General features: G+C 51.3%; 2 protein-coding genes across 5 annotated transcripts in view; one reads left to right on the top strand and one right to left on the bottom strand.

The window, feature by feature from the left end:
- Positions 1 to 4,657, top strand: part of ZYG11A (zyg-11 family member A, cell cycle regulator) — a 47,735-nt gene extending 43,078 nt beyond the window's left edge. The window contains exons 11-14 of the mRNA XM_056122218.1: positions 1,228 to 1,425; positions 3,504 to 3,565; positions 3,957 to 4,054; positions 4,494 to 4,657. Of these exons, the coding sequence (XP_055978193.1) occupies positions 1,228 to 1,425; positions 3,504 to 3,565; positions 3,957 to 4,054; positions 4,494 to 4,657 (522 nt within the window). The remainder of the gene's footprint in view (positions 1 to 1,227; positions 1,426 to 3,503; positions 3,566 to 3,956; positions 4,055 to 4,493) is intronic.
- A 5,140-nt stretch (positions 4,658 to 9,797) lies between these two features.
- ECHDC2 (enoyl-CoA hydratase domain containing 2) lies at positions 9,798 to 24,398 on the bottom strand. 4 transcript variants are annotated; one of them, XM_056122340.1, is made up of 12 exons: positions 24,272 to 24,398; positions 23,732 to 23,881; positions 21,075 to 21,142; positions 20,905 to 20,992; positions 18,969 to 19,055; positions 17,910 to 18,002; positions 16,409 to 16,465; positions 16,036 to 16,223; positions 12,980 to 13,030; positions 12,391 to 12,514; positions 11,115 to 11,162; positions 9,798 to 10,357 (listed from the first exon to the last, which is right to left on the bottom strand). In XM_056122340.1, exons 2-12 carry the CDS (start codon positions 23,847 to 23,849, stop codon positions 10,347 to 10,349), a joined length of 933 nt encoding a protein of 310 aa, XP_055978315.1. In that variant the 5' UTR covers positions 23,850 to 23,881; positions 24,272 to 24,398; the 3' UTR covers positions 9,798 to 10,346. The 4 variants fall into 4 exon arrangements, with proteins under 4 accessions (XP_055978315.1, XP_055978314.1, XP_055978317.1 ...); XM_056122339.1 differs by having other exon boundaries at positions 23,732 to 24,395; XM_056122342.1 differs by lacking the exons at positions 23,732 to 23,881; positions 24,272 to 24,398 and adding an exon at positions 21,774 to 21,786.
- Between the last annotated feature and the right edge of the window lie 2,451 nt (positions 24,399 to 26,849).

Below are 26,849 nucleotides of genomic sequence, written 5' to 3'. Positions count from 1 at the left end.
CATGGAGAGTCGAAAATAGCCCTGAATACAACCAGATGTGCTCCCTGCCCCCCAAAAACTTTGATTTCCGTCTCCCATTGTCCAGTTTACCCCTTTACCTGACTTCCTCTCCTGCTGAATCTCCCAAGGTAGTACCTTCCCTTCTAGTACTACCATTTTGTTTTTATCATTGTTTTGTTATTCCGTGTACAAGTCTTCCTCCGTATTTATTATTTCACTTAGCACAGTATCGCTTGGGTCTATCCATATGGCTGTGAATGACAGATTGCATCTTTTTAATAGTTGAGCAGTATTTCATTGTGCATATGTACATCTACTTTATCCGTACCTCTGTGGGTCGAGTTTGTTTCCGAAACTGATAACACGGATACTAGACAGACGCCTCCTCACTGGCTTTAAAGAAGCCAGGGCTGTGCAGTCAGTGGTCTAGCGGTGGAAAGCCCAACCTGGTGAGGGGCTGGGAACATCTGCACGCCACAGAGGGACGTGACTCTGCCAGCAGTGGGAGGGAGGTTGGGATTGGATTCCCCTCTGGTCGGAATGCGGTGTTGGGCATTTGAACCCAGACAGATGAGAATGGAGCCCAGACAGAACTATACTGTAGGGCAGGGGTGCAGTGGGGTTTTCTGCATGCAGGTAAGGCCTGTTCTTCACTACTGAGCTGAGTCTCAGTACCTCTGTGAGGCCTCTCGCCAGCTGGGCCTGAACTCCTGTGGACGCCCCACTCTTAGAGGAAGATGGGGGTTTCCAGCCATTTTTTGGGTGGTAATTTGTTAGCCGGCATTGAAAACTAACACAATACGTAAAATAAAAAGAAGTCTGACCTGCCTTTCTTTGTTATTCTTCAGCTTCGTGCCGCAGGCCCCAGGGGTATTAACTGTTCTAGAGATACTTGGATTTGTGTTCTAGTTCAGTGGGTGTTTGCAATGTGAACCGGACAAGTTGTTTTGCTTCATGTCACATTTCTTTGTGCTTTTTCCCCTGAGATTAACGAGATATAGCAGGTAAAAGAGTTAGTAGGGTGCAGAGCCTGGCACTTGGTAAGTGCTCGTTCTGGGATCTGCTCTCGGGGTGATCCTCCTCATCCCCAGGTGGGGCTGTGGGCCTCCGGCAGAGTGAGAGAGAAGGCTGGGGCTGAGTGCCCTGGAACAATAGCAGAGGCCAGCGCCAGCCTCCGCACACCCTCCGCTCCTGCCCCCGACCGTCTCTGCTCCATCTGACCTGTAGAACAATGTAGCTGAGGTCACAGAGCTCGCTCCCAAGATGGTGAGGCATGAGGAGTTGGTGCCCCTGGTCAGCAGTTTCCTGCACAGCAAAGAGTTGGAGGTCAGCTATTTTGCTGCGGGCATCATCGCCCACCTGACATCTGAGAAGTCATCCTGGGACGCTCAGGACCTTCAAAGACTCAATCTGCTCCAGGATCTGGTATGTCTGTTGTTCCTCTTCAAAATCCGGGAATCTCCTCTTACAGAAAATTATTGCTTTAGGTTGCAAAACTTTTTAGAACTTTGTGTTCATTGTAGCAAAGGGATACATATAGAAAAAGTTTACAGAAAACTATCAAAACCCACCTATCCCCAAAGCTAACTTCTGTGAATCAGTGTTTTCTTGTGTTCATCTCACGCTTCCCCTGCCTTTCCAGGATGCTCCTGGACCCCCTCTCTTTAACAGTGTCTTTGTCTTTGCAAATTCCCATAGCTTTTGGATTTTGTAGCACTGTCCTCCCCTTGTTCATAGATTTGCTTGAGCGGGCACCAGTAACGTCTCCATTGTGAGACTTGTTACTGTTTTTGGCATATCGAATATGCCACAGGAGCTTGTCAGGCTCTGGCTGTGCGTGCGGGATACTCTTGGTAGCTTGCCGGGCTCTCTGAGAGGGGCGGAATAATCGAAACCGGGTCGGCTGTGTGCAAGGCAAACGCCCTACTTTTTGAGATAAAAGTCGAGATCCGTGTGTGCGTGTATATTATTAACATAGGTGGTTGGGCTTTCAGTTGTTTTGTTTTGGTGCGTTCAGGAGCTGCTCCCGGCTCCGCACGGTTTCTCTTGCATGCGGGGCCTGCGCTCGGCCTGCTGAGCCCTTTCTCTCGTGTTCTCTCCAGTCCAGGGTGGTTTTTTTCCCCGCTTCTCCTATGTTGATGGTGTGCTGACTGGGAGCTTCACACACATAAGGCAAATGTTCTATTAAATTCTCAGTCTCCTATTTGATTTTGCTTTTTATTTTTGGAGTGGGAGGTGAACACCTTGCAGTGCTAAGGGCTGCTCCTGATTCAGAGCAGTGCGGGGGTTCACATCCCCAGGCCTCCCAATGCAAAACTTGTGCTCAGCCCTTTGATCTGTGTTCCTAGGGGCCGAGAGATGGTACAGTGGGTAGGGTTTTTGCTTTGTGTGAAGCTGACTCCAATTCAGTCCCCAGCACCCCACCAGGAGAGATTTATGAACACAGAGTCAGGAGTAAGCCCTGAGCACTGCTGTGTGTGGTCCTAACACCAAACACAAACACTGTATGAACTGTGTTCCTCCTCCCCAATCTGCCTATCTCTAATTTACTTCCTGAAGTATCTGATATATCACAGTAATAGAGAATATCAGATATCTTCAGGATTCTGTTCAAATTATTTTTTTATCATTCTAGGCTCAAATAAGTAAAGGAATTAGTTACTTTTAAAAAAAATTGTTTTGGCGTTTGGGTGTATGGTTATAGTTATGTGGATGTTGTGTTCTTTACTGTGCCCTGACGACCACCACGGTGCCCAGCCCCCGCCCTCCAACTCCTGCCACTTCTATAAGTTTGCTTTGTAGCCTTCCCCCGGGGCTAGAGCTATTAATCAGTTACGTTTTCCCCCCTTTTGTTCTGTGTTTTTGATGTTTGCTTTTTATTCTGTTGATGAAGTTGTCTTTTCCCTTTTTGGTCACTGTTGTGGGGACCACACACAACAGTGCCAGTGCCTTTTACTTCAGACCATATGTCCTGTTCTGTTCGTGGATTTAGGAATGAGTCATTTTGTCTTTAAACAGAAGCCCTGTTTATTGCATTGTTTTCCACAGAACTTTTTATCCTATAGATATGAGAAGTAATTGGTATTTTGCAAAGTTGATAAACCTCAATTTGAGTCATTTTCCCATTTTTTTAAAATTACTTTTGTTTCATGTGTTTGACATGGGCTGGAGCAATAGCACAGCAGGCAGGGCATTTGCCTTGCACGCGGCCGTCCCAGGTTCGATTCGTCCCTCTCAGAGAGCCTGGCAAGCTACCGAGTATCCTGCCCGCACGGCAGAGCCTGGCAAACTCCCCATGGCACATTCGATGTGCCAAAAGCAGTAACAAGTCTCACAATGGAGACATTACTGGTGCCTGCTCGAGCAAATTGATGTACAACGGGAGGACAGCGTAGTGCAGTGCGGTGCAGTATTTGCCATTATAAGTGATATGAAATAGCCTCTTCGGACCTTTTCTAAATGATCAAACACAATATTAGAGTTTGGTTTTTCTTTTCATACAGTATGCAACTGTCCAGAATTGGCCAAGTGCACGTTGTAAGATGACAGCTTTGGTGACATACAGGTACTTTCATGATGGTGCAAGCTCTTCGTTAAGCTCATTTCTCTTTTAGGCCACGGTACTGTGATAATATGTTGAGTCAGATAACAGCTGGAGCTGGAAAGATCGCTCCTACATGGCTTGCTGCCATCCTGGCACTGCACAGTTCTTAGAGCACTGCCATGTGTGGCCTTGCTGGTGGCCAAGCCCCACTGGGGTGGCCCCAGGTAATCCCCACACCCGTAAATGAGGCTGCTTGGTGTACAAGTTTGAGACTGCAGTCTCTCAAGTACTGGCACCCATCCTGCGCTCATCAGCACCTGCTTCAGTGAGGAACTGGAGCGCTGTGGGAAAAGGCTGACAGCTCTTCTGTTCCTGAGGTTCTGACAGTGGACATCTTCTCTGTACCTTTTAGATCCTTCAAGGTGTTTTTCCCACTGCTTCGCAGCTTCTGTCAGCCAGAGGTTCAGCTCTGGGCACTCTGGGCTATGTATCATGTCAGCATTAAAAACCGTAAGTATTCAAGACAGGCGGCTCTAGGGACTTTGTGTACTAACCTATGCATTGAGTGTTTTCTAAAATTGCATTTTATGTACTATCTTGTATTTTTAGGTGTCTAGCTTAACAGATTACCTATAACGGAGATGTTTGTTACTTTTGTAATAAATTTTTATTCCTTTAGTTTGTATTAAAGCTAGTTGAAGCTTTGAATTGTTTGAAAGGAAACGTGATAGCATCCTGATAAGTTATGTTATTATGTACAGCTATTTCACAGTACAAGCCAAGGATTATTTAAGTTTCGTCATATTCAGAGCTGGTTTATATGCTAATTCCTGTGTCAGAGAGCTTGAGACTTTGTATCTCTTTCAAAAACTGAATGTGGTAAATTGGGAATATTTAAGATGCCCGTTCTCTCATCACATTCATTGGATTTCTCCCTCCTCCCCCCCAGCCAGCAAATATAGCAAAATCTTGGTCGAAGAAGGAGGATTGCAGCTTTTATGGGAAATCCGGAAGCACCACGAGGCGCACCCGCAGGCGCAGCAGATGGCAGCCTCCATCTTAGAAGACCTCCGAATGCATTTCATGAATTTCCAGAGAGCCCCCCTCCATTGATGCACGTTTCCCCGCAGAGGCCTTTGGAGATGTGCCCATTGTTCCCACACAAGGTGGTGGGCGAACCCAGTCGCCACTGGACTTATTCTGAGTAGGCTGCCTCGCTGCCATTTGTGTTGTTGAGTTTCTTTGAGTTACAAAACGTTTATGGGAACCATACTCAGAATCACGTAGGAATCATTCTGGGAACATCCTTCAGCAGTTCTGGAGAGTCGGCCATGGGGAAACCCATGAGCTTGTAGTTGCACGGCCGTGCCTGAGTTTCTCAGAGGAAGGGAGATGAAAGTCCTTTTTGAATATGAAGAGTTTGGTATTTATGTTAAAATTTTCTGCTCATAAGTGTCTTTTAATTTGTTATTCCTGGATATGTGAGAACCTCGGGAAAAGGTGTACATAAAAAAAATTACACAATATGCGTTTTCCTAAATAAATACCAAAGGACCTTCCGCTTATGGAGTGAAGAGAAAGATATTTTTGACAGTTTCGGATGTATTTTACATTTGGCCTTTATTCCTAACTTTTTTACTTTAAATGTGACATTCTGTAGACCTGTGTACGGGATGGGGGGCATGGTGGGATTTAGGAGAAGATTAGAGCCTTTGGATGGAGGTTGTATTGGATTGTAAATTTTAATCCCTTTAATTTTTAACTAAGACAATTTTTGGTGTCGGGGGTGGGGGGGTCACACCTGGCTGTGGTCAGGGCTTTTTCCTGGCTCTGTGCTCCAGAATCTGTCCTGGCAGTGCTGGGGAGACCATACGAGGTGTGCTGACCATGTGTAAGGCAAATGTCCCCCCACCCTGCCTTTGTACATCTCCCCAGCCTCATTCCTATTTTAATTAAGTTGGGAATAGTTACAGTCTCCCTTTCAAAGAAATCATTTAGTTTTTGTCGTAATAATGTTAACAATAATTTTTAAGAAAACCTAAAAATTAAAACACAGATGTCTTTCCAGCTAAGAAATTATGAATATTGGGGCTAAAGAGAGAGTACGGTGGGTAAGGTGCGTTCCTTGCATGTGACAACCCCAGTTTAATTCCTATCAATCCCTGGTACCTCATATGGTTCCCCAAGTACAACCAGGAGGGATCTTTGAGCACAGCTGGTGTGGGCCAAAACCAAAAAGATGAATATGAAGAGATGAGTGGATAGATTATGGCATAATTGGTCTTTTGTTGCCGGTGTCTCTTGGCTTTCCAGATGGAAACCTGCCCCTACCCCTGGCTTGACAAGCACTGATCAGAGCTCCGTAATGAGAGCTGGCGCCTTATCCTGCGAATCATTCTCCAATGAACTTGGGGAACTGCTTTTCCCTGAAGGCGGCCATGCTCTCTAGCAGGTCCTGGGTAGGGATGTTCTTCAACAACAGAGCGTTGGTTTGGGGGACAGATGACTGAACTTGGCCATTGTCTCTGCACCCTAGTAGCAGGCCATGCAGAGGGGATGTTGAGCATCTGGGGTTTCCCCAGCACGGTTTGTGGCCATTTAATCACTTAACTTCCCGTCAGTCGTTGATTTGCTCGAGCGGGCGCCAGTAACGCCTCCATTTGTCCCTGTCACGTGCTAGTGTAGCCCAGTGGCATCTGTTCGCTCTAGGAACACAAAGAGCCTCAAACTGATCGTTCATGATCTTGATGAAGAAGTCTGACCATCTGGTAGGTGGGCGGCCACGCGGTCTTTTGACATCCCGTGGAATCCAGTAGGTAACAGCTCTAGTCCAGCGATCGTCTTTAAATCTCATTACGTGACCAGCCCATCTGATTTTTGACACCTTGGCAAACGAGACAGCGTCCCTGATTCTTGATCGTCGATGGATGTCGGAACTCCGGATTCTTTCTCTCATTTCAGTGAAACGTGATATTCCAAGCATAGCTCTTTCAATTCTTCTTTGGGAGAACTGAAGAGCGTTCTCATCCTGTTTGCATAGGGCCCAGGTCTCTGAGGCATATGTTAATGCAGGAAGAACAGTGGAATCAAAGAGATGTGCCCGGAGCCGGAGGTTCTTCGTCCTCTTAGCTATTTCTTTGACGTTCTTGAAGGCGTTCCAAGCCGCTCTCTTACTCCTGCGCAGCTCGGGTGTCCAGTCATTTGTCATATTGACTTCTCGACCTAGGTACACATAGCTGTTGCATTCGAAGATGGTCGTCCCATTGAGAGCGAATGGGGCATCAGGAACGAGGCTGTTTCTCGTCAACATTGTCTTCATAAGATTCAGCTGTAGTCCTACCTTTCCACACTCACGGTCAAAGTCGGCCAGCATTTGTGCCGCTTGGCTGATGTTTGGTGTTATTAAAACAATGTCACAAGCAAAGCGGAGGTGGTGTAGTTGCCGACCATCCATCTTCACTCCCATTCCTTCCCATTCCAGTCGTCGCATGATGTTCTCGAGGGTGGCACCGAAGAGGTTTGGTGAAATGGTATCACCCTGCCGAACCCCTCTCTTGACATCAATGATTACTTCTTTGTAGAATGGCGAGATCCTGGTAGTGAAACCGCAATACAGCTCATGGAGGATCTTGATGTATTGGGCTTGAATGCCCTGATTGGCTAGGGCTTCAGTGACCGCTTCCGTCTCAACAGAATCAAAGGCCTTCTTTAAATCAATGAACGTTAGAGTGGCATCTTGAACTCCTGAGAAATATCAATGAGCTTGGTTATCATGTGGATATGGTCAATGGTGCTGAATCCTCTGTGGAACCCGGCTTGCTCGCATGGTTGTCCTTCATCTGGTGTTCTGCCAATCCTATTTAGGATGACTCGAGTGAACAACTTGTAGATGACAGACAATAGGCAGATCGGGCGATCGTTGCCAATGTCATGGATGTCTCCCTTCTTGAACAGTAGTACGGTCCTGCTGGTTTTCCATTGGGACAGAACCTTGCATGCAGACAGGTAGCATGTGAAGAGCCAAGCCAGTGGATTGATGAGTACTGATGGCAGGTTCTTCAGGTGTTCAGGTCTGACCTTGTCTGGGCCGGGTGCTGTTCATTTCTTTACCGACAAAATGCGTGTTGGATTTCGGAAGGGAGAATGTTGGGAATGACATAGCCATCCTGTGGAATTTGGTATGTCGGCAAGTGGACATGGCTATCGAAGAGATTTGAGTAGAAGTCATGGATAATCTTCTCCATTGCCGTTCTGGAGGATGTGATGGATCCATCAGGACGTCGGAGGGCAGTCATCTTGGTCTTGTAGTTGGCGAAGGACAGGCGGGCGTTACAAATACTTTTCCCAGCTTCTGCCACATCTACCAGTACTTCTGCTCTTCTCTCTTTGAGGTCTTCCTTGATCGCATCTCTGCACTGCTTTGCGAGCTCGGACGTTAGCTTGCAGTTGCCTGAGGCATGCGCCAAACCACGCTGGCGAATAAGCTCAAGAGTTTTCGAAGACAGGCGTTTTTTTGTGGCTATCTCTCTCTTGGCGTTCCTTGCACAATCATGGAGGTGCTGAACCAGTCGATCATATTCCTCATCAATGTTGTCAACAATGGCATCTTCCCATGTTGCCGCAATAGTGCCAAAGAGCTCCCAGTTGGTGGTCATTCTGGGAGTTCTCTTTTTAAACTTTGCAGCCCTTTCTCCCCGCTCTGTGAAGTAGAATTTTGCACGAAGGAGACGGTGGTCCGATCCCATTCGGAATTTTGGGACAACAGCGACATCGGTCAGGCAAAACCGTCGATTGAATCTGATGTGGTCTATTTCGTTGTGGAATCGTCCACCAGGAGACTCCCATGTCCAACGTTTAGATTCTGCCTTCTGGAACTGTGAGTTACCATGGATGGTCTTGGTCGACATGATGAATTCAGACAGTCTCTCACCCTGTTCATTCCATTCTAGGCCATGGATCCCGATTGTGAAGTTCATTAGTTCATCTTCTAGGTCCTATCTTCGCATTAAAATCACCCACAATAAACTTGTAGAAGGTGTGGTCTTCTTTATAGAACTTCTCCAGCTCCATGTAGAACTTCTCAATTTCTCTTTCATCATGAGATGTTGGTGCATAGACAACGAGGATAGAAACTGCTGGCAGTGAGCCACATCTATTCAAATGTAAACGGCCGATTCGGGTTGTTAGGCATTCGAATGAATCAATGCTCATGGCCAACTGAGCACACACTCCAGGACGCTTTCCGGACACATCATAAGACACTAAATACCCATCCTCCGGAGTTGCCGTAGCATATTTGATAGGGTTCAAATATGGTAACACCTACAAGGGCAATTACAGGTCGCCCCCAAAACCTCTATCCCTCTCGGAAAGACTGGCAAGCTACCGAGAGTATTCCGCCCACATGGCAGAGCCTGGCAAGCTGTCTGTTGTGTATTCGATATGCCAAAACCAGTAACTACAATGGGTCTCATTCACCTGACCCTGAAGGCTTCACCGACATAGCAGCACTGAGAAGGGTGAGAAAGGAGAGGCCGACAAAATCTCAAGGCCGACCTAGGCTGCCACAACGAAGGAAGACAAAAATGACAAAAATGATCATCTGTACTTTCAATGCACGTTCGCTAGCATCAGATGCATCCATCGAGGACCTGATGGTACAAGCATGAAAGGTCAAGTACGACATCATTGGTCTGACCGAGACAAGAAGGCACGAATCTCACCATGCCGTTTTCGACACTGGAGAAGAAAGAATTGTTCCGAGGAACATGCGATAAAAGAGGTGTTGCAGGTGTTGGTGTCCTTGTCAACACAAACTTGGTTTGTGGCCACACCAGAACTAAATGTGCTCAGGGCTTACTCCTGGCTCTGTGCTTAGGGATCACTCCTGGCGATGTTTGGGACAATGTGGGGTGCCAGGGGTTGAACTCGGGGCAGCCACATGAATGGCAAGTGCCTTGCTGCACCTATACTATCTCTCAGGCCCTCCCTGTGTCGTTTAATTCTCTATTCAGTGCCATTCTGGGCATGGTTCCAACTGTCCGTTACCTCAGTGCCTAGTAACCCTTCAAGCATAAACACCAGCCCTACCCTCACGTTTCCTGGCCCTCTGTCCTCAGAGGTAATTGCTCCCTGCTCAGTGCTCCAGAAGGCTGTTCAACTGCCACTGTGGCTCTTATTTCTTCACTGTGAAGGTTTGATTTGGTTCTCACAGGAACCCTGCCCAGTAATAATGACTCACGTTGATTGAACATGAGGTGTTTTATTTTTGAAATTCTTACAGCAGTTTCAGTTTGCGGGTAAGGAAGCTGGGGCATTCAGCGATCTGGGGTTCAGTCTGATTCCTGATGCCTGTCCAGCTACTACCAGGCTTTCCTTTTTTTTATCTACTGGGGCATTCAAGGGGGTGCAGCTATGAGGTCAAGTGTTCTTACAACCCCCGCCATCTCGGGTGAGCTCTGGTAGTCAAAGGGCAGAGTTCAGGCTGAGAAACAACAATGTCACGGCCAGCCCAGGGCGGGTGACTGTCACCCTGACTTCAGCTGAGTTCATTTGGAGAGAGCCGCTGTCCCTAGAGCCAGCCCAGCGAAGGCAGGGAGCCCGAGGGTCTGGTAGCCAGCGTCTCACATTGGTATGGAAACGGGGGCCCACAGGTGAAGTGATCGTAATAGCTGAGTTCCCTGGGTCCCCGAGTCCATAACAGCCGTGGCTCCCATGCTGGGGGTTGAGTGTGAATCACTCTCCAACGAACTTGGGGGACCGCTTCTCCCTGAAGGCGGCCATGCCCTCCAGCCGGTCCCGGCTAGGGATGTTCTGCAACAACAGAGAATTGATTTGGGGGACAGATGACAGAACTTGGCCCTTGCCTCTGCACCCTGGTAGCAGGCTCTGCAGAAGGGTGTTGAGCGTCCAGGGTCTCCCCAGCACCGCCCAGTGCAGCGGCCGCTGCCTACACGTGCTTCTTGGTGCCCTGGTGGCGGCAATGCCCAGAGAGGCGGCTTGTTCAAGTAAAGGTGAAGCTGTACAGTAAGTCTGGGGCCAGGGGTGCACGCCTGGCTCTGCATAGCCCTCCCAGGCACCCGCCGGCCCTGGAGGGCCCAAGCAGCACCACAGCCTTTGGTCCAGTTGGCTGAGTACTCAACCCTGCACAGTGCAGGAGCGCCCCCAACCAAAGGAGAAACCTGGCTTTGAGTGTGCCCTGTTGCTCCAAGTCCCAGATCCTGTAGAAGTTGGGCATTTCTTAGCCTGCAGATTAGTCCTTTCACTAATACAGGCTGAGGGCTTCACAGCCCTCGGTCACTGCAGACACCCCTCCCCCATTGCACACAGCCTCAAGCATCACCAAGGCCCAGGGCCGCTGCCCAGAGAGTCTGTGAGTCTGCCTGCCTCTGGCATGTCCTGAGTTCGAGTCTGGGGGGGGGGCAGGGGCGGTAGGATGCAACATCACTTGACTGAGGAAGTTTGATTCCCTCGAGCACCCCAGAGACTTGAGGTGGGGGGACCTACTGAGTTGGCCTCACATTGCCCAAGCCACATTCCCCACCCTCCCATCCGGGCTAGAGCCACATACCTGGACGTAGCATAGTCCTTCGATGGCCATCCCGGAGGCAATGTCCACCTGCAGGAAGAAACAGCGCAGTGAGTTTCCATTCTCCCCGCTGTTCACAGTGCCCTGTGTCTGAGAGTCAGACTCTCTCTCTCTCTCTCTCTCTCTCTCTCTCACACACACACACACACACGCGCGCGCGCGCGCGCGCACACACACACACACACATTGCATTAGGGCAAGAGTGACAGACCAGTGCAGGAGCAAAGCGGGGTGAGAAAAGGATTGTAGGCCCCCCATTGTCTTCCCCCCCGCCCATTTCATCTGCCCTCCAGAAGAAGGTCCTGGCAAACATGATAACCTGTCAGTAACTGAATTGTAAACCGTAATGCCCAAAAGGGGATGGGGGAGAGCGAGGAAAAGTGGCTGCTGTAGAGGCAGGCTGGTTTGGGGGCTGGGGGGTGTTGGGGTGTCCAGGAGGGAAACTGAGGACATTAGTGGTTGGAAATACACACTGGTAAAGGGATGGGAGTTGGAACATTGTATGACTGAAACCCAATCATGAACAACTTTGTAACTTTATCACTGTGATCCATTTTTAAAAAAACGAACACACTACTTGCATTGAAATAACAGCTGAATAAGCCCTCAAGGACTTAATGTCCTCATGATGATATACAGCAATTTTCACAAATTCTCTTTTACTGAAGTATTCTTTGATCATTTCATTAGCCACTTAGTGGTAACAAGTGATACAGAACAGATTGTCGTCAGTCTGCGACGGGCAGGCTTGCTGGATGCCTGGGAATATAGACAAGGTGGAGGGAAGGTGATGGCGGTGGTGGGGTTGGGGTCGAAATAGTGACTGCCTGTACAAAGCACAAGTAACTAAACCGTGGTGTTTAAATGCGTGGGGTGGGGGTTGTGTGTGTGTTTCTGGTTCAGGGAGACACGACAGACTTGCCGGCTGGAACCCCGGGTCCCATTCCTGCCACCACACATTGTCCTGAGCACAGCTGGGTGTAGCGGCCAAACCTCACAAATACATCACACTAACACAGCAGGTCCTGGCCTGTGTGACCTGGGCCCTGGCAGCTTTTGGCCTCCACTGCCCAGTGCTTTCCTAGCTCTGACACAGAAGTGCCGTGTATGTAAAGCAATGGATTTCAGTGGGATTAGTGTCACCAGTGCAGGGCAGCTGCATCTGAGTCATTTGTCTAAGGTCCTAGAGTATGTGGAAGGGCAGACCTTGGATCCATCAGTCAGAACCTGTACCCTGTCTGGCCCAGTGATGGCTCACCCCTTTTCTCCTCGGAGCCAGGTTGCTTCTGTGCATTCGTGCTTTTGCTCCTACGCACGTTTTTCTGGACTTTGCAGCCTTCGGGAGGTGGAGGTCTGAGACCCAGATGGCACAGCCACTTGCTCTGTGGGCAGCACTGTGTGACCCTGGGTGTCTGCCAAGCATGTCTGTCCCCTCCTTAGGGGTGGTGACAGCAGGCAACGCCTCTCTGTCCCCAGCTCAGGTGATGGGTGGACTGGGTGGGGGTGGGGACCCGAGTATTGCCCTGCACCCTGCCGTTGACCTGTGCCTGGCCAGCTTAGACCCAAGAACCTGGACTGAGCCCCCTGATCTGGGTTTTGATTCTCCATTCTTCTCCAGGTGTAAGTTGTTTACCCTTTCCGAACCCTGATTTCCTTCTCCAGCAGAGAGAGGGCAGCATAAAATGGAGTTTGCAGTTCACCCGACATTCTATGGGTAAGCAGTGCAGAGTCTGACTCAAAGTCAGAAGATTCAGTCCCTGTGTCCTTTCCCTCCGTGCTCTCCCTAAGCCCCAAAAGTCACTGTCCTGCTGACTCAAGTAGCCCCAGATCCTGAGTGGGAAGCTTACCTCCATGCCTTGGTCAATGGCGACCTTGCTCAGCCTGACAGCAATGGGAGCCTGAGAAAAAAGACAGGGTGGTTGAGGAGAGAACCCGGACCGGCATTCAGGGGGTTCAAACAAAGGCTCTTCTCCATGCTGGGGCCAGGGGTTTGTTCAGCTCCACTCTTGTCCTGACATCATTAATGCTTTGTCATCATCGGTGCCCGCTGCTTGGCTGGTAAGAGGAAGCCTGGCTGGACCGTGACTGCCCAACCCTGACCTCTTGGGTCCTTGTGTTGGAACTCATCGCCTCACTCTGTACAGCATACCACTGAATGCTCTTACCCCCTACACAGTCGATCGAACAGTGCCTGTTATTCCACATTTACACATGTAAAAGTCTGTTTTCAGATCTGGAGAGATAATTCTGGGCTTTTGATGCTTTCCCTGCATGTGGAATAACAGTAAGTCCCACTGTGACCACAGTTTCATCCTTCTGATGTTTAAGTGGGAAACGAGGAGCATTAGTACAGCGGGGAGGGTGCTTACCTTGTGTGTGGTTGGACCCAGGTTTGATCCAGGGCATCACACGGTTCCCTGAGCCCCACCGGGAGTGATCGCTCATTGCAGAGCCAGAGTAAGCCCTGAGCACCGCTGGGTGTGGCCAACAAAAATAGGTAAGTACATATTCAACTAAGGTATATTTACTGTTTTAGGGAGAAGTCTGCGTGTGTAGGATCTGATCCTGCGTATGTTGAGTTTTTCTGGGCCCTAGAAGAGAATCATTTACCCTTTCGGGCAAGGTGGTTTGTCCTCTAGAGGGCAGCATTTACCACTTACCCCTGGGCCCTGGGCCCTCAAACAAAAATCCCTGGCTTTTCAGGTCGCCTCAGAACGGCCCAGCTTTGGGATTGCTGACTGTATTACTAGTTTTTGGGTTGACTAGTACTTTATTATAGGAAACTTCTTTCAATTACTGAAGTACCATTTTGTCTTAATGGAACACCATTTGAATATATGTAAAAATCTGAGATAGGAATCCTCTTGAGATGGGGCACAAAGACCCAGCTTTTCAGTTTCCATGTAAGAGAAACAGAAGTGAGCCTCACTACAGAGACACAGCTGGGCACATGTGACGGGCTGCTCAGGTCTGCGCTGACTCTTGAATCAAATGTAATAGAAACCCAACAATTATAATTATCCAGGTGACAACATCAGACTCCTAAGCTATATGCAATGAAAAGATAAAGGTCAAAGCATATGCATTCTTCTACATTAAAGATTTTAAAATCTGTGGTCCCTGCCTCCTCGAAGGCTTCTAAGATCTACAAAGGTATGGTTGTCTTGTTTTCTGTATTTTTCTTTTTTTGCCATGCCAGGCATTGAACCCAGGGCCTCAAATAAGCAAGAGAAATACACAAATACACTCCACTGCTGACCTGCATCCTGGCCATAGAGTAATAGGGTTATTAAAAGGAGACAGTATTTTTTCCAAAATAAAGCATGATCAAATACTTTTATCTGCTAATATTAAAGGAGAATGCAAGTGCTGGAGAGATAGTACAGCAGGTAGGATGTTTGTGTTGCATGTGGCAGACCTGGGTTCGATCCCCAGCATCCCACATGGTCCTCCAAGACCACCAGGAGTAATCCCTGAGTGCAGAGCCAGGGGTAAGCCTTGAGCAGCACTGGGTGTGCCTCCCCCCAAATGAGAAGGCATGGTAAATTTTTTATACACTTGAATTTTAACAATTTTTGTAATTCTTGGTAAGTTTTGTATTTTAGTAGCACTGCACTGTAGGACTGTCCTCCCGTTGTTCATCGATTTGCTCGAGCGGGCCCAATAACATCTCCACATCTTGTTACTGTGTTTGGCGTATTGAATATGTCACAGGTAGCTTGCCAGGGTTCGCCGTGCAGGCGAGATACTCTCGGTAGCTTGCTGGGCTCTCCAAGAGGGATGGAGGAGTTGAACCTGGCTCAGCCGGGTCGACTGCACAAGGCAAACGCCCTACTGCTATGCTATTGCTCCAGCCCTTGTATTAAGCATTAATTAAGTATTTTCATAGTCTAAAAGTTTTATATACTGTATTTTTTTTTTTGCGAGGGCAGGGAAGGGCTATTGGGTTATACTTGGCAGTGCTCAGTGCTTATTCCTGGCAGTGCAGGGGTTGGGGGAAACGTGGGTGCCAGCGATCAAACATGTCAGCTGAATGCAAGGAAAGCACCTTAACTCCTGTACTGTCCCGCCCCTTGTATGCTGTACCTTTCAGACTCAAGTATATCAGATTTTACTTGGTAGCCTTTGGAAAGAAATGCTAGGCTTTCAAATTCTTTCCTTTTTGATGCTAAGCACATAAGGCTTTGCTGTATCTCAGATACAATGGGACCAACCAACTCTCTCTGAATTCCTGCTCTGAGCCGCACTCACGCCTGGTGTGTGGGAGTGTCTGAAGGAGGAGTCGAGTGGCTGCCGAGGCACTGGCCAGCCAGTGAGTAAAAGCCTGGCTCTGTTCCAGCTGCTCTGGTATCTCATTGAGACCCGGGGCCTCCTCGGTCCCCTCAGGGTAGGGAATGCCAGCCACGCCCCTTAGATTCCTGGGGGCCCCATCAGATCCCAGAGGCTGTGCTGGAGCCTTTTGGCTGCTGGCTGCTGGCACTGCTTGTCCTTCAGGCCTCGACTCCCCAAGTCAATCATGTCAGATGCAGCAGTTTAAACATTACAGATGGTCGGAAACACATGGCCACTAGCCAGACCTGGCTGTTAGTATTTGAAAATGTGGAATGTGTAACTAGAAACTTCATTTGAGAAGCAGTTCATCTGATTGTGGGGGTCAAACCAGAGCCCCGCGCTTGCCGTACTGTACCACCAGGTACTTCCCTTCTGTCAGATTCGGGGATCTGTGTGTGTGCAAGGAAGTGCCTCGCTGGCTGTCGTCTTTCTCCAGCCCTCCCCTGATGTCAGTTGTTAATTTAAGTTGCAGATGGCTGCCAGAGTGGCTCATTTTGTCCCTAAGTCTGGCAGCTACTGGAGTGGGGCCCCCTCCCTGCCCTCCCCTCCAGGTGCTGGGTGTTCACCACACCTGAGGCAGGATCTCCTGGGCCAGTTCCCGTGCCCGCAGGTAGGCAGCGGTGCCCTCTTCATTCTGGGCCACCGCGTGGTTCACCAGCCCCAGGGCTTGAGCCTGGGTTCCTGTCAGCCGCCGGCCGGTGAAGATGAGCTCCTTGGCCAGGGCCACCCCCAGGCACCGGGGCAGCCTCTGCGTTCCCCCTATAGGATGGGGTGCAGGTATGAATATGTGAGCAGTGGGAACCCCAGAAAATTCCTGCCCAGGAGGTCAGCCGGGACTCAGAAGAATAGATCCAGAGGATGGAAATGCGGAGTCCAGAGCTGAAGGGAAAGGTGGGAACAGCCGCCATGAGTGGGACAGAGCAGGGGACGCGGCAGGGAGTTACCTGCTCCTGGGAGGAGACCTCGGGTGGTTTCAATCAGTCCCATGACAGCCGAAGAAGCTGCGCAGACAGACTTAGAGTCAGTCCATGTCTCCCCCGGCCCTGAGAAGGGGCGCAGCATGCCCCACTCGCCTCTGCAGCCCCCACTCACCTCACCTCCGCAGCCCCCAGACTCGCCTCTCTGCAGCCCCCACTCACCTCTACAGCCCCCTGACTCACCACTGCAGCCCCCATGCATCTCTGCAACCCCCCACTCACCTCTATAGCCCCCTCACCTCCATGAAAGCCTCACGCCTCTCTGCAGTTCCCCACTCACCTCTGAAGCCCCCCTCCTCTGCACCCGCTCCAGCACTCCCCTTTGCTGTCTGGAGCACCTGCTCTGACCAGCCTGTTTTCCCTAAGAACTGCTGCCCCCCATTTTCTCCTCACTCAGAGCCTGGCCTGTTCCTGCCTTCCAGCCCCTTCTACATGCTCTTAAAGTCCACTTCCTCCAAGAAACCCCCGTGTGGTGCCTAAGTGGGCTTCTCTCAACCTCCTTGACTGTGGGTCTCTGAAGACTGCTACGTGGGCAGGGGCATTCTAGCGACTGCCTAGGGGGCTTCTCTCAGCCTTTCTTCTATGCAGCCCAGAGCTGGGGGGGGAGGTTACCTTCCCCACCGGCAGGCGAGTAGCAGAGCTGGGGCTAGACCTGGCCTGGTACTTGTCCGTGGTAGATGTCAGCTCCTGTGCTCTGAGTTGACCTTTGTTTTGTTTTGGGGCCACACTTGCCCCCCGTGCTTTGGGGTGTCTGGCAGTGCTCGGAGGACCAGGGTACCATGTGGCACTGGAGAGTGAACCAGGCCCCCTGCATGCGAAGCCTAAATCCCAGTCTTTTGTGCTAGTTCTCTGAACTTTAAGGGGCGGCGGAGGCTCAAGGGTGGGCCCCCCCCACCTTCTCAGCCACCAGAGTGGGGGAGTCAGTGCAAGGGCCAGTGGTACAGGGAGACCCAGGTCTCCCGTCAGTGCTGGGGGCCTCCAGAGATGCACTCAGTGATACTTGGGGGACAATCTCCTCTTGCCCTGTGAACCAGGAGCCCCCCAAAACCAAGAACTCTAAACCCAGGTCCAGAGCTGCAGCTCAACAGGCTCAGCACACCTTCGCATTCAGGGGTCCGGGTTTGATCCCTGGCGTCACAGAGGCCCCCAAGCACTGCCAAGAGAGAGGGCAGTCCTTGAACATTGAGCACAGAGCTGGGGGAAGTCCTTGAACATCGCTAGTGTAGTCCAAACAGACCAGAATGGAGACAACTACGACATGACACTGAGCCCGACTTGTCAGAGCTGCAGTGACGGTGTCTCTTGGCTCCCCCGGACTGCCTTTGCTCCTCTTGGCGGCAGCTCAGTTGCTAAAGTTCAAGGTGACAGCAGAGTCCCCGCTCCCCGTAGGTCGTGTAGGGTCCTGCAGGCCCCAGGCTGCCCTGGGCGCTCCCTGACCCACCCCAAGCCCTCCTCTGCCTGCCCGTACCTGCCACTCGGAGGTCACACGCCAGGGCGAGTTCCAAGCCTCCTCCCAAGGCATAGCCGTCCATGGCAGCGATGGTGGGTGCGGGGAAGGCCGCTGTGGGGACAGATAGGCTCAGCCTGCAGGGCGCCAACAGCAGGGACAGCTGGGGTGAGGCAGAGGGAGCTGGGGGCAGAGGGCCTCGCTCGCCCAGGTTCGGGGACTACCCCTGACGCTCGGCCAGGTAGCTTGGAAATTGGTTTTCTAGGAAGCTAGCCACAGGCCCACTCTCTGCTGCCCGCTGTGTGCAGGTGCTGGCCATGCAGCACTCGGGCCAGGCCGGAGGACCTGTGTGGTGACCTGGGTCTGCCTCTCACTAAGCAGTATGAGGGAATAAACCCAGCCTCCTGCTCACAGGCGCCCACATGATCCCTTTGAGCTATTCCCCGGGCCCCTGACCTGTGTTCTGGAGGTAAGAGGGTGGTTCAGTGTAGGCTTCCTGGAAGAGGGGGTCAGAGCTACCTTATCAGATCAGTAAGAGGGAGGGACACTCCAGGCAAAGAGTCGCCACCCTCAGAGCTTGGAAATATGCACACACTTGGTGGCCGTTGGCCCTGACCCGGATAGGCAGGCATGAGGTGGAGTGGAAGGAGGGCTGTGTGTGTGTGTGCACGTGCATGTGTGTGTGTGTGTATGTGTGCATGTATGAATGTGTATGTATGTCTCTGCATATGTGTATGTGTGTGCAGTGTAAGTGTGTATGAATTGTGTGTATGTGTGCATGTGTATGTGTGTGTACATGTGCATATCTGTACATGTGTGTATGTGTGAGTGTATGCATATGTATGTATGTGTGTATATGTGTGCATGTATGTTTATGTGAGTGTGTGAGTGTGTACGTGTCTATGTATCTGTGCGTGTGTGTGCGCATACATGTGTGTGTAAACAGGATGGGGTAGGAGAGTCAGAGCTGCCCCTGGAAAATTGCCCCCAGCCCTGCTGTCCCCCCACCAAGTTCATGACAGGGTGAGCCTCTCAGAGGATTGGAGGTGCGGGTGTCCACTTGAGGAGGTGTGTCCTCACCAATCTCACTCATCAGGCCTCGGAGTCGCTGTACAAAGGCGCCCACTGCCGCTTCGCTCATCTGCTCCCGCTCCTTCAGGTCAGCACCTGCAGGTGGAGAGCGTGAGGGCCCCTTGCTGAGCCCCAGGCTGGAAAAGGCCCCCGTGAATGGGAAGGGAGATAGAGACATCAGACAGGAAGGAGAAACGCCAGGTAAACATGATTAGGAAGCCAGGGACAAAATGGGTGGGGGGCATGGGGCACACCATGGGGAGATACACTAGCTTGATCAAAATAAAACTGTGTACATCAAAGGACAGTCTCGGGGGTGAAAAGAGGTCCCCAGAACGGAAGAAAATCTGGCAAATCACATCTCTGATAAAGGATTAAGATCCAAAGGCCACACTCAGCTCCCAAAACCAACGTAAGAGCTTGGACCAGCATTTCTCTAAGGCAAATATACAGACAGCAACAAACTTTTGGAAAGACATTCGATCTCATTAGCCACTAGGGAAAAGTCAACATTGCAAAGAAAAGCTACTTCCAGAACCATGAGGAGAGCAAACAGGAGCATTGGTGTGGTGTGGATGCAGAGGGTCACGGAGTACTGGGAGCCAGAAGTTAATGTCGCTGCTGTGAATTTTGAATCCTCAAAAGCAAAGTGCAGAATTACCTTATGATCTAGTAATGCTATTCCCAAGCACATACCCCAAGGAATTGAAAGTGAGGATTCTGACACTTGGGTATGTGTTCTTAGTTGCATTATTCAGAATAGTCCAAAGATACCAACAAAACCCACTGTCCACCTACAGTTGGATTGAGAAACCAGATGTGGTATAACACAATGGAATAGTCCATCCAGAGAAAGGAATGCAGTGTCATATGCTAGGTATTAGGCCACACCTGGTGGTACTCAGGGCTTGCTCCTGCCCTCTTGGCTCAAGGATCACTCCCAGTGGTCTGGGGGACCCTCTGTGGTGTTGGGGATTGAACTGGTGTCAGTTGCATCAGTATTAATCTTTCTGTCCAGAAATGCAGTTCGATAGCTACTGTAGCCTGGGTGGATGATGAGGCCATGATGACAACTATAAGCCAGACACAAAAGGCCTGGGGTTGTATGTTCCCATGGCACACATTAACTGCAAGAAGAAATTCATAGAAAGTAGAAAAGAGGCTGGGATTATTTAGAGAACTGAGCCATGCCCTGCCACAGATCAGCAGGAGGTGCAATTTCCCAAGCAGGCAGCTCAGCACATGCCCTTCTCAACTCCCCACCTGAGCGACCCCCTGGGCCCTGAACTGAAGAAGCAGATCAGAGTGGCGGAAGGCATGGTTTCCTGAGCAGGCAGATGCTTATGGCGGGGGTGGCGGTGGTGGTTTGAGGGCAGCTGTCCCCATCAGTAGGGCTGACTTCAGGCTGGCACCGTGCCTAACAGCTCCCCCATCCTTGGGAACCCTGCTCATCTGCCCTAGCCATGGTGACCCCCCCACCTTGTGACCCCCTGTCCCAACCCCGAGCTCTGGCCCCATGCTCATGGACTTGCTTCTTTCTGCAGGCTAGGGAAACCCTCTTTCCAGTTTGCCACCAATTCCTGGAGCCCACCCTGTGGTGAGGCCCGTGGTGCCAGGACAGTAGTGAGTTGGGGGGTCGGGATCTCACGGATGGGCCGGATCCCACCTTGGCCGCATGCTCGCCTTTGGGCTCAGCTGCCTCATTTCTCTTCCACGAAAGATCAGAACGGGGAGAAAGAGCAGAAAGAACAGGCATTTCGGAGATGAGCGAGGTCACGTTTCAATTGAAGCGAGCCCCCCACTTACTCACCGCTGGGTCTCTGAAGTCACACTGTCGGCTGGGAATGCGTCCTAGGCAGGAACCAGCTGAGAGAGCCTTTCCCCCAACCTTGCTGAGACCCGGGAGGGGGTGCTGTGGGGGGGCAGGGCAGGGGGAGGGACTCACCTGCACAGAACACGCCTTTCACTGCACTTCTGAAGAGCAGGACCCGCACCTGCCGATCCCCCCGCAGCTGGGCCAGAGCTTCGAACATCTGCAGAGGAGACTCATCCCGGTCACAGCCCCATCCGGGTCCTGTCCCCTGCCAGCCCTGCACCCTGGCCAGGCTGCCTCACCTGGTTCACAAAGACGTTCCCCAGGGCGTTTCGGGCTCGAGGTCTGTCCATTAGGATCTCAGTGATTCCTGCAGGAACAGAGCAGCCTGCCTCCGTTCTGGGCCCTGTCCACCCACAGGGAGCAGTGGGCCCTGGGCAGCATCGTGGGGAGCGACCACCTATTGCCCTGGATGAGGCAGGCAACCCATCAGAGATGCCTCACCACCGCCATCCAGGAATGTGCCTGTCACTTGCCTGGCCCTCTTCCCATCATAGACAGGAAGGGAGAGGATGTGAGTTCGTGCATAGTGAGATGCAGACGTGGTGCAGTTCAAAGCCAGCCCACGGTCAAAGAGAGGATATCAGGGTGAGGGGGACCCCAATTGCCCAGTTAACGCCCAGTTACGGAAGCAGAGTCGACTGAAGAGCACCAGCCAGCACGCCCCAGAGTGGAGAATAACCTGTCAGACTGACGATACTCTAGTGCTCAGTGGAAGTAGAATCTGTGCTGTTGCTCCCCATGCCAGGAATTGTGACCCCACATGGTTCCGGGGGTTTACTTTCCTGCAAGTGATCTCTTCCTCCTGCTTCTCCTGGGTTTCCCTATCTCTCTCCTTGGGGTGGAAGGAGGCTAATCTCAGATCCCTGTTATTTCTGGATAAAACCCTGTTTTGAGACAAAGCCCCAAGATCTATGACCTGAGACAAACCCCCTTCCTACCCCGTTTTTGTTGCTGTGGTTGCAGAGAGCGTGGCGGTGGGGGATCACCCTTGGCCATGGGGCTCGTGCCCTCATGCTTTGTTGCTACAGAGGGCATCCCCAGTTATAGTGATTGACCTGTGAGGTGGTACTGGAAATTCAGCTCAGAGCCTGGTGGTTGCGAGAAGGGCACCTCTCTGCTGCCCCGTCTCCAGCCCAAATGCCTGGTTTCTGGAGTACGAATCTGTTCTCTGTGCACTGAATTGCCGAAAGAGACATGAAGACCTAACGGTTGACAAGGGAAGTCTTCAAATCAGAACTGGTTCAAATGATTTAACTTCACTGTGTCTTGATTTTTTGGTCTGAAAAATGGGAGGAATTACTGAGAATGCTTGGAGAGCGTGTTGCGACCTGCTTGGCAATGACCTCAGCAGGAGTGAGGGGAGCTGCCTCACACTGGCTGGGTCCCTATGTGTTCAGCCAGAGGTGGAGGGCAGCAACTGGACTGTCTGCTTTGCACCTGGGTGCCTGGGTCAGTCTCTGACTCCGCATGGTCCCCTGAGCACTGCTGAGAGTAATCTGTGCCCTCCCCCTCCCAGCACACACCCGAGAAGAATTACTGAATGTGGCACAAAAATCAAACAAAATGTGTGTGTGTGTGTGTGTGTGTGTGTGTGTGTGTGTGTGTGACGTGCTAGAGTATAGTAAATAAGAACAAGGAAGAGACTAGATTTATATGGGAAATAAACCCTTCAAAACTCACTATGGAGATGGGTGTAAAGAGAAAGTAAAGAGAGAATGGGCACTGGTGGAGGGGTGAGTCTTCGATCATTGTATAACTGAAACCCAAGCACAAAAATTTGTAAGTCTACAACTGTACCTCATGGTGTTTCACTAATAAAAATTAAAAAAAAGAGAGAGAGTACAGCATGCTGGGTGCTTTCCTTGCCAGGTGGTTTAAAGAAAACAACAAAACAAACAAAAAAACAACAAACAAAACAACAAAAAAAAGAATGGGGGTTGGGGTGGGCAGGGACAGAGAGATAGTACAGCAGTAAGGCACTTGTCTTGCATGTGGCCAGCCCGCGTTTAATTCTCAGCACACCATACGGTCTCCCAAGCACCAACAGTAATGATCCCTGAGCACAGAGCCAGAAGTAAGCCCTGAGCAATGCCAAATGTGGCCCCCAAACCAAACCAAACTAAATCAAAACTCAGCTTTAAGGCGGGGAGGAGGTTGACACGTGAGCTGTGCAATGCAGAATCACCCCTGCCAATTAAAACTTGGAAACCACTGGGCTGCATTAGGGCAGGGAGGGGCAGGGATGGTCAGTGGGGGAGGGCGGAAGGGGACCCCCTGCAGGTGGAGTAGCGTAGCAGGCAGTGAGGAACGTCCTCCCCTCCCCACCCACCCCCCGCACTTGAAACCCCGAATGACCCCCTCACAGCTCGGTCCAGAGTTTACTGCCGGAGTGGACTTTCCCTCTTTGAGTGAGACTTGCGTAAAAGCCTGTGGGCGATTACCTCCCGGGCCTCGGCTCCCAGGAGCCTTGCCAGGGCTTGCCAGGCGGGAGGGAAATGGGGTCTTTCAAACTACCACCTCACTGCAGAGCTGGAGGAGGAAAGGCATGTTCTCTCTCTGGAGGCCAGTTCCCCTAGGTATTCACGGTTCCCCAGCACTGCCAGAGTGACCCCCGCGCACCGCCAGATTCGCCCCAATTCCCGCCCCCGACGAAACAGAACATCTGGGCGGTAGAGAGGGGCTCCGGGACCAGGTTCCCCTTGGAATCCCCGCGACCCGCTTCCCCTTACAGGCGCAGTCCACCAAGAGGGGCCTGGGAAACCTTCCCTGATACACGCGAGGCTGGGGACCAGTAGCGCGGAGGCTAGAGGGGAAGAATCATTCCCCACGCCCCCTCCTCTGGCCTGTCTCCCCGCCGGGGGCAGGGTCCCTCCCGCGGCCCCGCGCGCGCGCTCACCTTGGTGGGGACCCTCCAGGGCGCGCACCTGGATCTCCGGGGCGGCAGCTGCGGGGCCAGAGGCGCAGCCGCGGGAGCGCAGAAGGCGCCGGGCGAGGGTCGGGGCGCGCAGCAGCATCTGGTCCTCTCGCGGCGGTGGAGAGCTGTGAGCTGGACCCCAGGCACTGACCAAAGGTTCTGCCCGCAGCCCCGAGGAGGGGAACCGCCCAGCTCCTTGACGTGCCTTTCAGGCCGCTCAGAGCTCCCGCCCGCACTTCCTTCGAAAGTGACTTATTAAGAAACCCGAGGCCCCTGACTTGCAGGGGTCCTGCTGTCTGCTCCAAGCGTCAGTGTCTGCAGCCCGGACCCAGAGCCAGTCCGCTGCTGCCCTGTGAGCGCAGACGGGTGGGCGAGTCACAGCCCAGGATTCTGGAGAGTTGTGGGCGTGTGTTCCCTGGTCCCATCTTTTGGGGAGGGGGCAGTGGGCCAAAGCCTCAGGGTTTACTTCCAGCTCTGTGCTTAGCTCTGGGCTTCCTCCTGCCTCTGGGCTCAGGGACTCACTCCTGCTGTCGCCCAGCGGGGTTCTGTGTGTCCGGGCGCAAGGCAAGCCCCTTCCCGGCTGTACTGTCTCTGGGCCCGCTCCCGGCCAGTGCTGGACTGTATGTTGCCTTCAAGGCAATGGACAAACGGGATCTCAAGGCTAGGAACTTTAACCCTCCATCTTTTCCAGAGCTAGGGTGTCACGATGACACTGTGGGACATTACAGAGGAGCCAGGGGTCATGAAATTCTCAGGATGAACAAACAGGGCTCTACAGGGCAAACTTGTTTGGACAGAGTTAACTGTCCTGTACTCAGAGATTTGCAGACTATTGCGACAGAGAACAGTCCAGAGAACAGGACCAACTTCATTCAGTCCCGGGTGGTGTGGGTTTGAAAGCGGGAATCAGGAAAACAGGAGGGTGTGGGCCCTGCTGTCTAGAGGCTCCCGCATTGTATCTTCAGGGGCAGGAATAAATAAAATCTTTTGGGCAACTGTGCGTTTATCAGAGGGCATTGCAACAGGGCAAGGGTCATGGTCACCCCTCAGGGGGTCTGTGCAGGTCATCCTCAGGATATAACATGGTCTTGAGCTGTGAGCACTTGTGGCTTAGTGGCTTAGTGGCTGGGTGAGGACTATCAGGGAGGCCTGGGGAAGGGTGAATCTGTCTCTGTTGTGGTGTTACCATGACTATTGGAGAGCATGGAAGATCCTTCGTAGATACATGCCCAATAAATGCCATCTCAGGGCCAGAGAGTAGTATTTGCTTTGCACATCATTGATCCCTGTTTGATCCCCAGCACCACATTTGGTCCCCTGAGCACCACCAGGAGTGATCCCTGAGCACAGAATCAGGAGTAGGAACTGAGCACTGTCAAACTGAAAAAAAGAAAAAAGAAAAAAAACACACCAAAACCCCTCAACACCACCAATAAATGCCAGCTCACTTAAGAAACAACATTTCCTGGACTCCACATCAGGATGTTTCACTCGGGGCGCCCCAGAGAGGGGCAGGTGAGAGCCCTCCCCGCCCAAGGGACCCAGCCCCAGCAGCCGAAAATCTCCAGAACCCAACCACCGCCACACTCAAGGCCGTTTCTCACACGCTCGGATAGAGCCTCATGTACGAGTGAACGTATTCCTGGACTGCATGGCGATGAACACATCATAAGACAGTTTTCCATAACAGACAATACAAAATATTGTCTTGTTATGTTTGTTGTGTTTGGGACAGGCATTGGGACTTGGATTGGAAACATCCCAAATTTGGTGGTGAAATTGGTGTTTGAATATTAACTATAATCAAATATATTGAACCACCTTATAAAATAAAAAAATTAAATAAGTAAAGTAAAGTAAAGGCCCTCCCGTTGATCGTCGATTTGCTCGAGCGGGCCCAGTAACGTCTCCATTGGAGACTTTGTTGTTACTGTGTCTGGCATATCGAATACTCTCGGTAGCTTGCCGGGCTCTCCGAGAGGGGCGGAGGAATCGAACTTGGGTCGGCCATGTTGGCTGCGTGCAAGGCAGACGCCCTACCCGCTGTGCTATTGCTCCAAAACGGTATTTCACTTGAAATAAACTCATTTCACTTGTTCCCTCTGACACTGTCTGGGCTCACAGGGTTTGTGGGTTGTTTTTGCTTTTGGGTTGTACTCAGCCTTGTTCACAGGGCTTACTCCTGTGTTCAGGGATTACTCCTGATGGGGCTCCTCTCCAATAGTCACGATACAGCGTGTTGGGGATCAAACCTATGTTGGGTACATGCAAGGCAAATGCCCTACCCACTGTACGATCTCTCCTGCCCCTGTGTTCACAGTTTTAACTGCCTCACCTCCCACTGGTCCCTTTCAGGCCAATTCTGTGCTCCATAACTGGATGCAAAGACATCTGTGAGCTTGAGTCCCCAGAAGCTGCACCTCCCTCCCAGTGGCTTATGTTAACCATCAGGGACTCTGTTTTCTATCTTTGGGAGGGTGTCTCTTTCCTTTCCCAGTTTCCTCGTGTCAAAGGCCACCATCCTGAATCCTGACTACGATGCAATGGCTGACTGCAATATGGCAATAAAACACTCTTCTTTGGAAACTTCTGTTTAGAGAGCCAGAGAGATAGGAGAGAAATGGCATGTAGCTGGTCCAGGTTCAGCAGTGCATAAGGTCCCCTAAACATTGCCAGGAGTGACACAAATTCCCTCCACACTGCAAAGAGCAGTAGTAATAACACTAATAACACTACTATTTATTTTAGGGAGGAGTGCTGGGCTTAGAAGTGCTCAGGGGATATTCCTGGCCTTCTGCTCAGGAGTGACCCTTGGTGGTGCTTAGGGGCCATATATCGGGGATTCAAATGGGTCAGCTGCATACAAGAGCCTTACCTCATGCACTGTCTCTCCAGCACAATAATACCATTATTTTAATTATAAAAACATTATCTGAGAACAATTTTTTAGGTGTGTGAAGGGAGCGCCCCAAGCAGTGCTCAGGAGGTCTGGAGGCCACTTTTAGTCACATTGGCTTACAGGTAATGTGGGGCTCCCCTGGCCCAGTGGTGCTAGGGATTCCCAAGGGTAACACCTGACAGTGATAGGAGGTGATTTGGT

Source organism: Sorex fumeus, unplaced genomic scaffold (genome assembly GCF_029834395.1).
Source record: "Sorex fumeus unplaced genomic scaffold, SorFum_2.1 ptg000045l, whole genome shotgun sequence".
Taxonomy (NCBI): Eukaryota; Metazoa; Chordata; class Mammalia; order Eulipotyphla; family Soricidae; genus Sorex; species Sorex fumeus.
This window is presented reverse-complemented; position numbering and strand designations above follow the sequence as displayed.

Excerpts from the sequence above, each read along its gene's own strand:
- ECHDC2 (XM_056122340.1), bottom strand. The coding sequence starts at position 23,849 with ATGCTGCTGCGCGCCCCGACCCTCGCCCGGCGCCTTCTGCGCTCCCGC. Across the intron at positions 16,466-17,909 it reads GTGTGACCTCCGAGTGGCAG|CTTCTTCGGCTGTCATGGGA; the intron begins GTACGGGCAGGC and ends CTGTCTGCGCAG. Across the intron at positions 13,031-16,035 it reads CCCAGGAGATCCTGCCTCAG|GCTCCCATTGCTGTCAGGCT; the intron begins GTGTGGTGAACA and ends CTTTTTTCTCAG.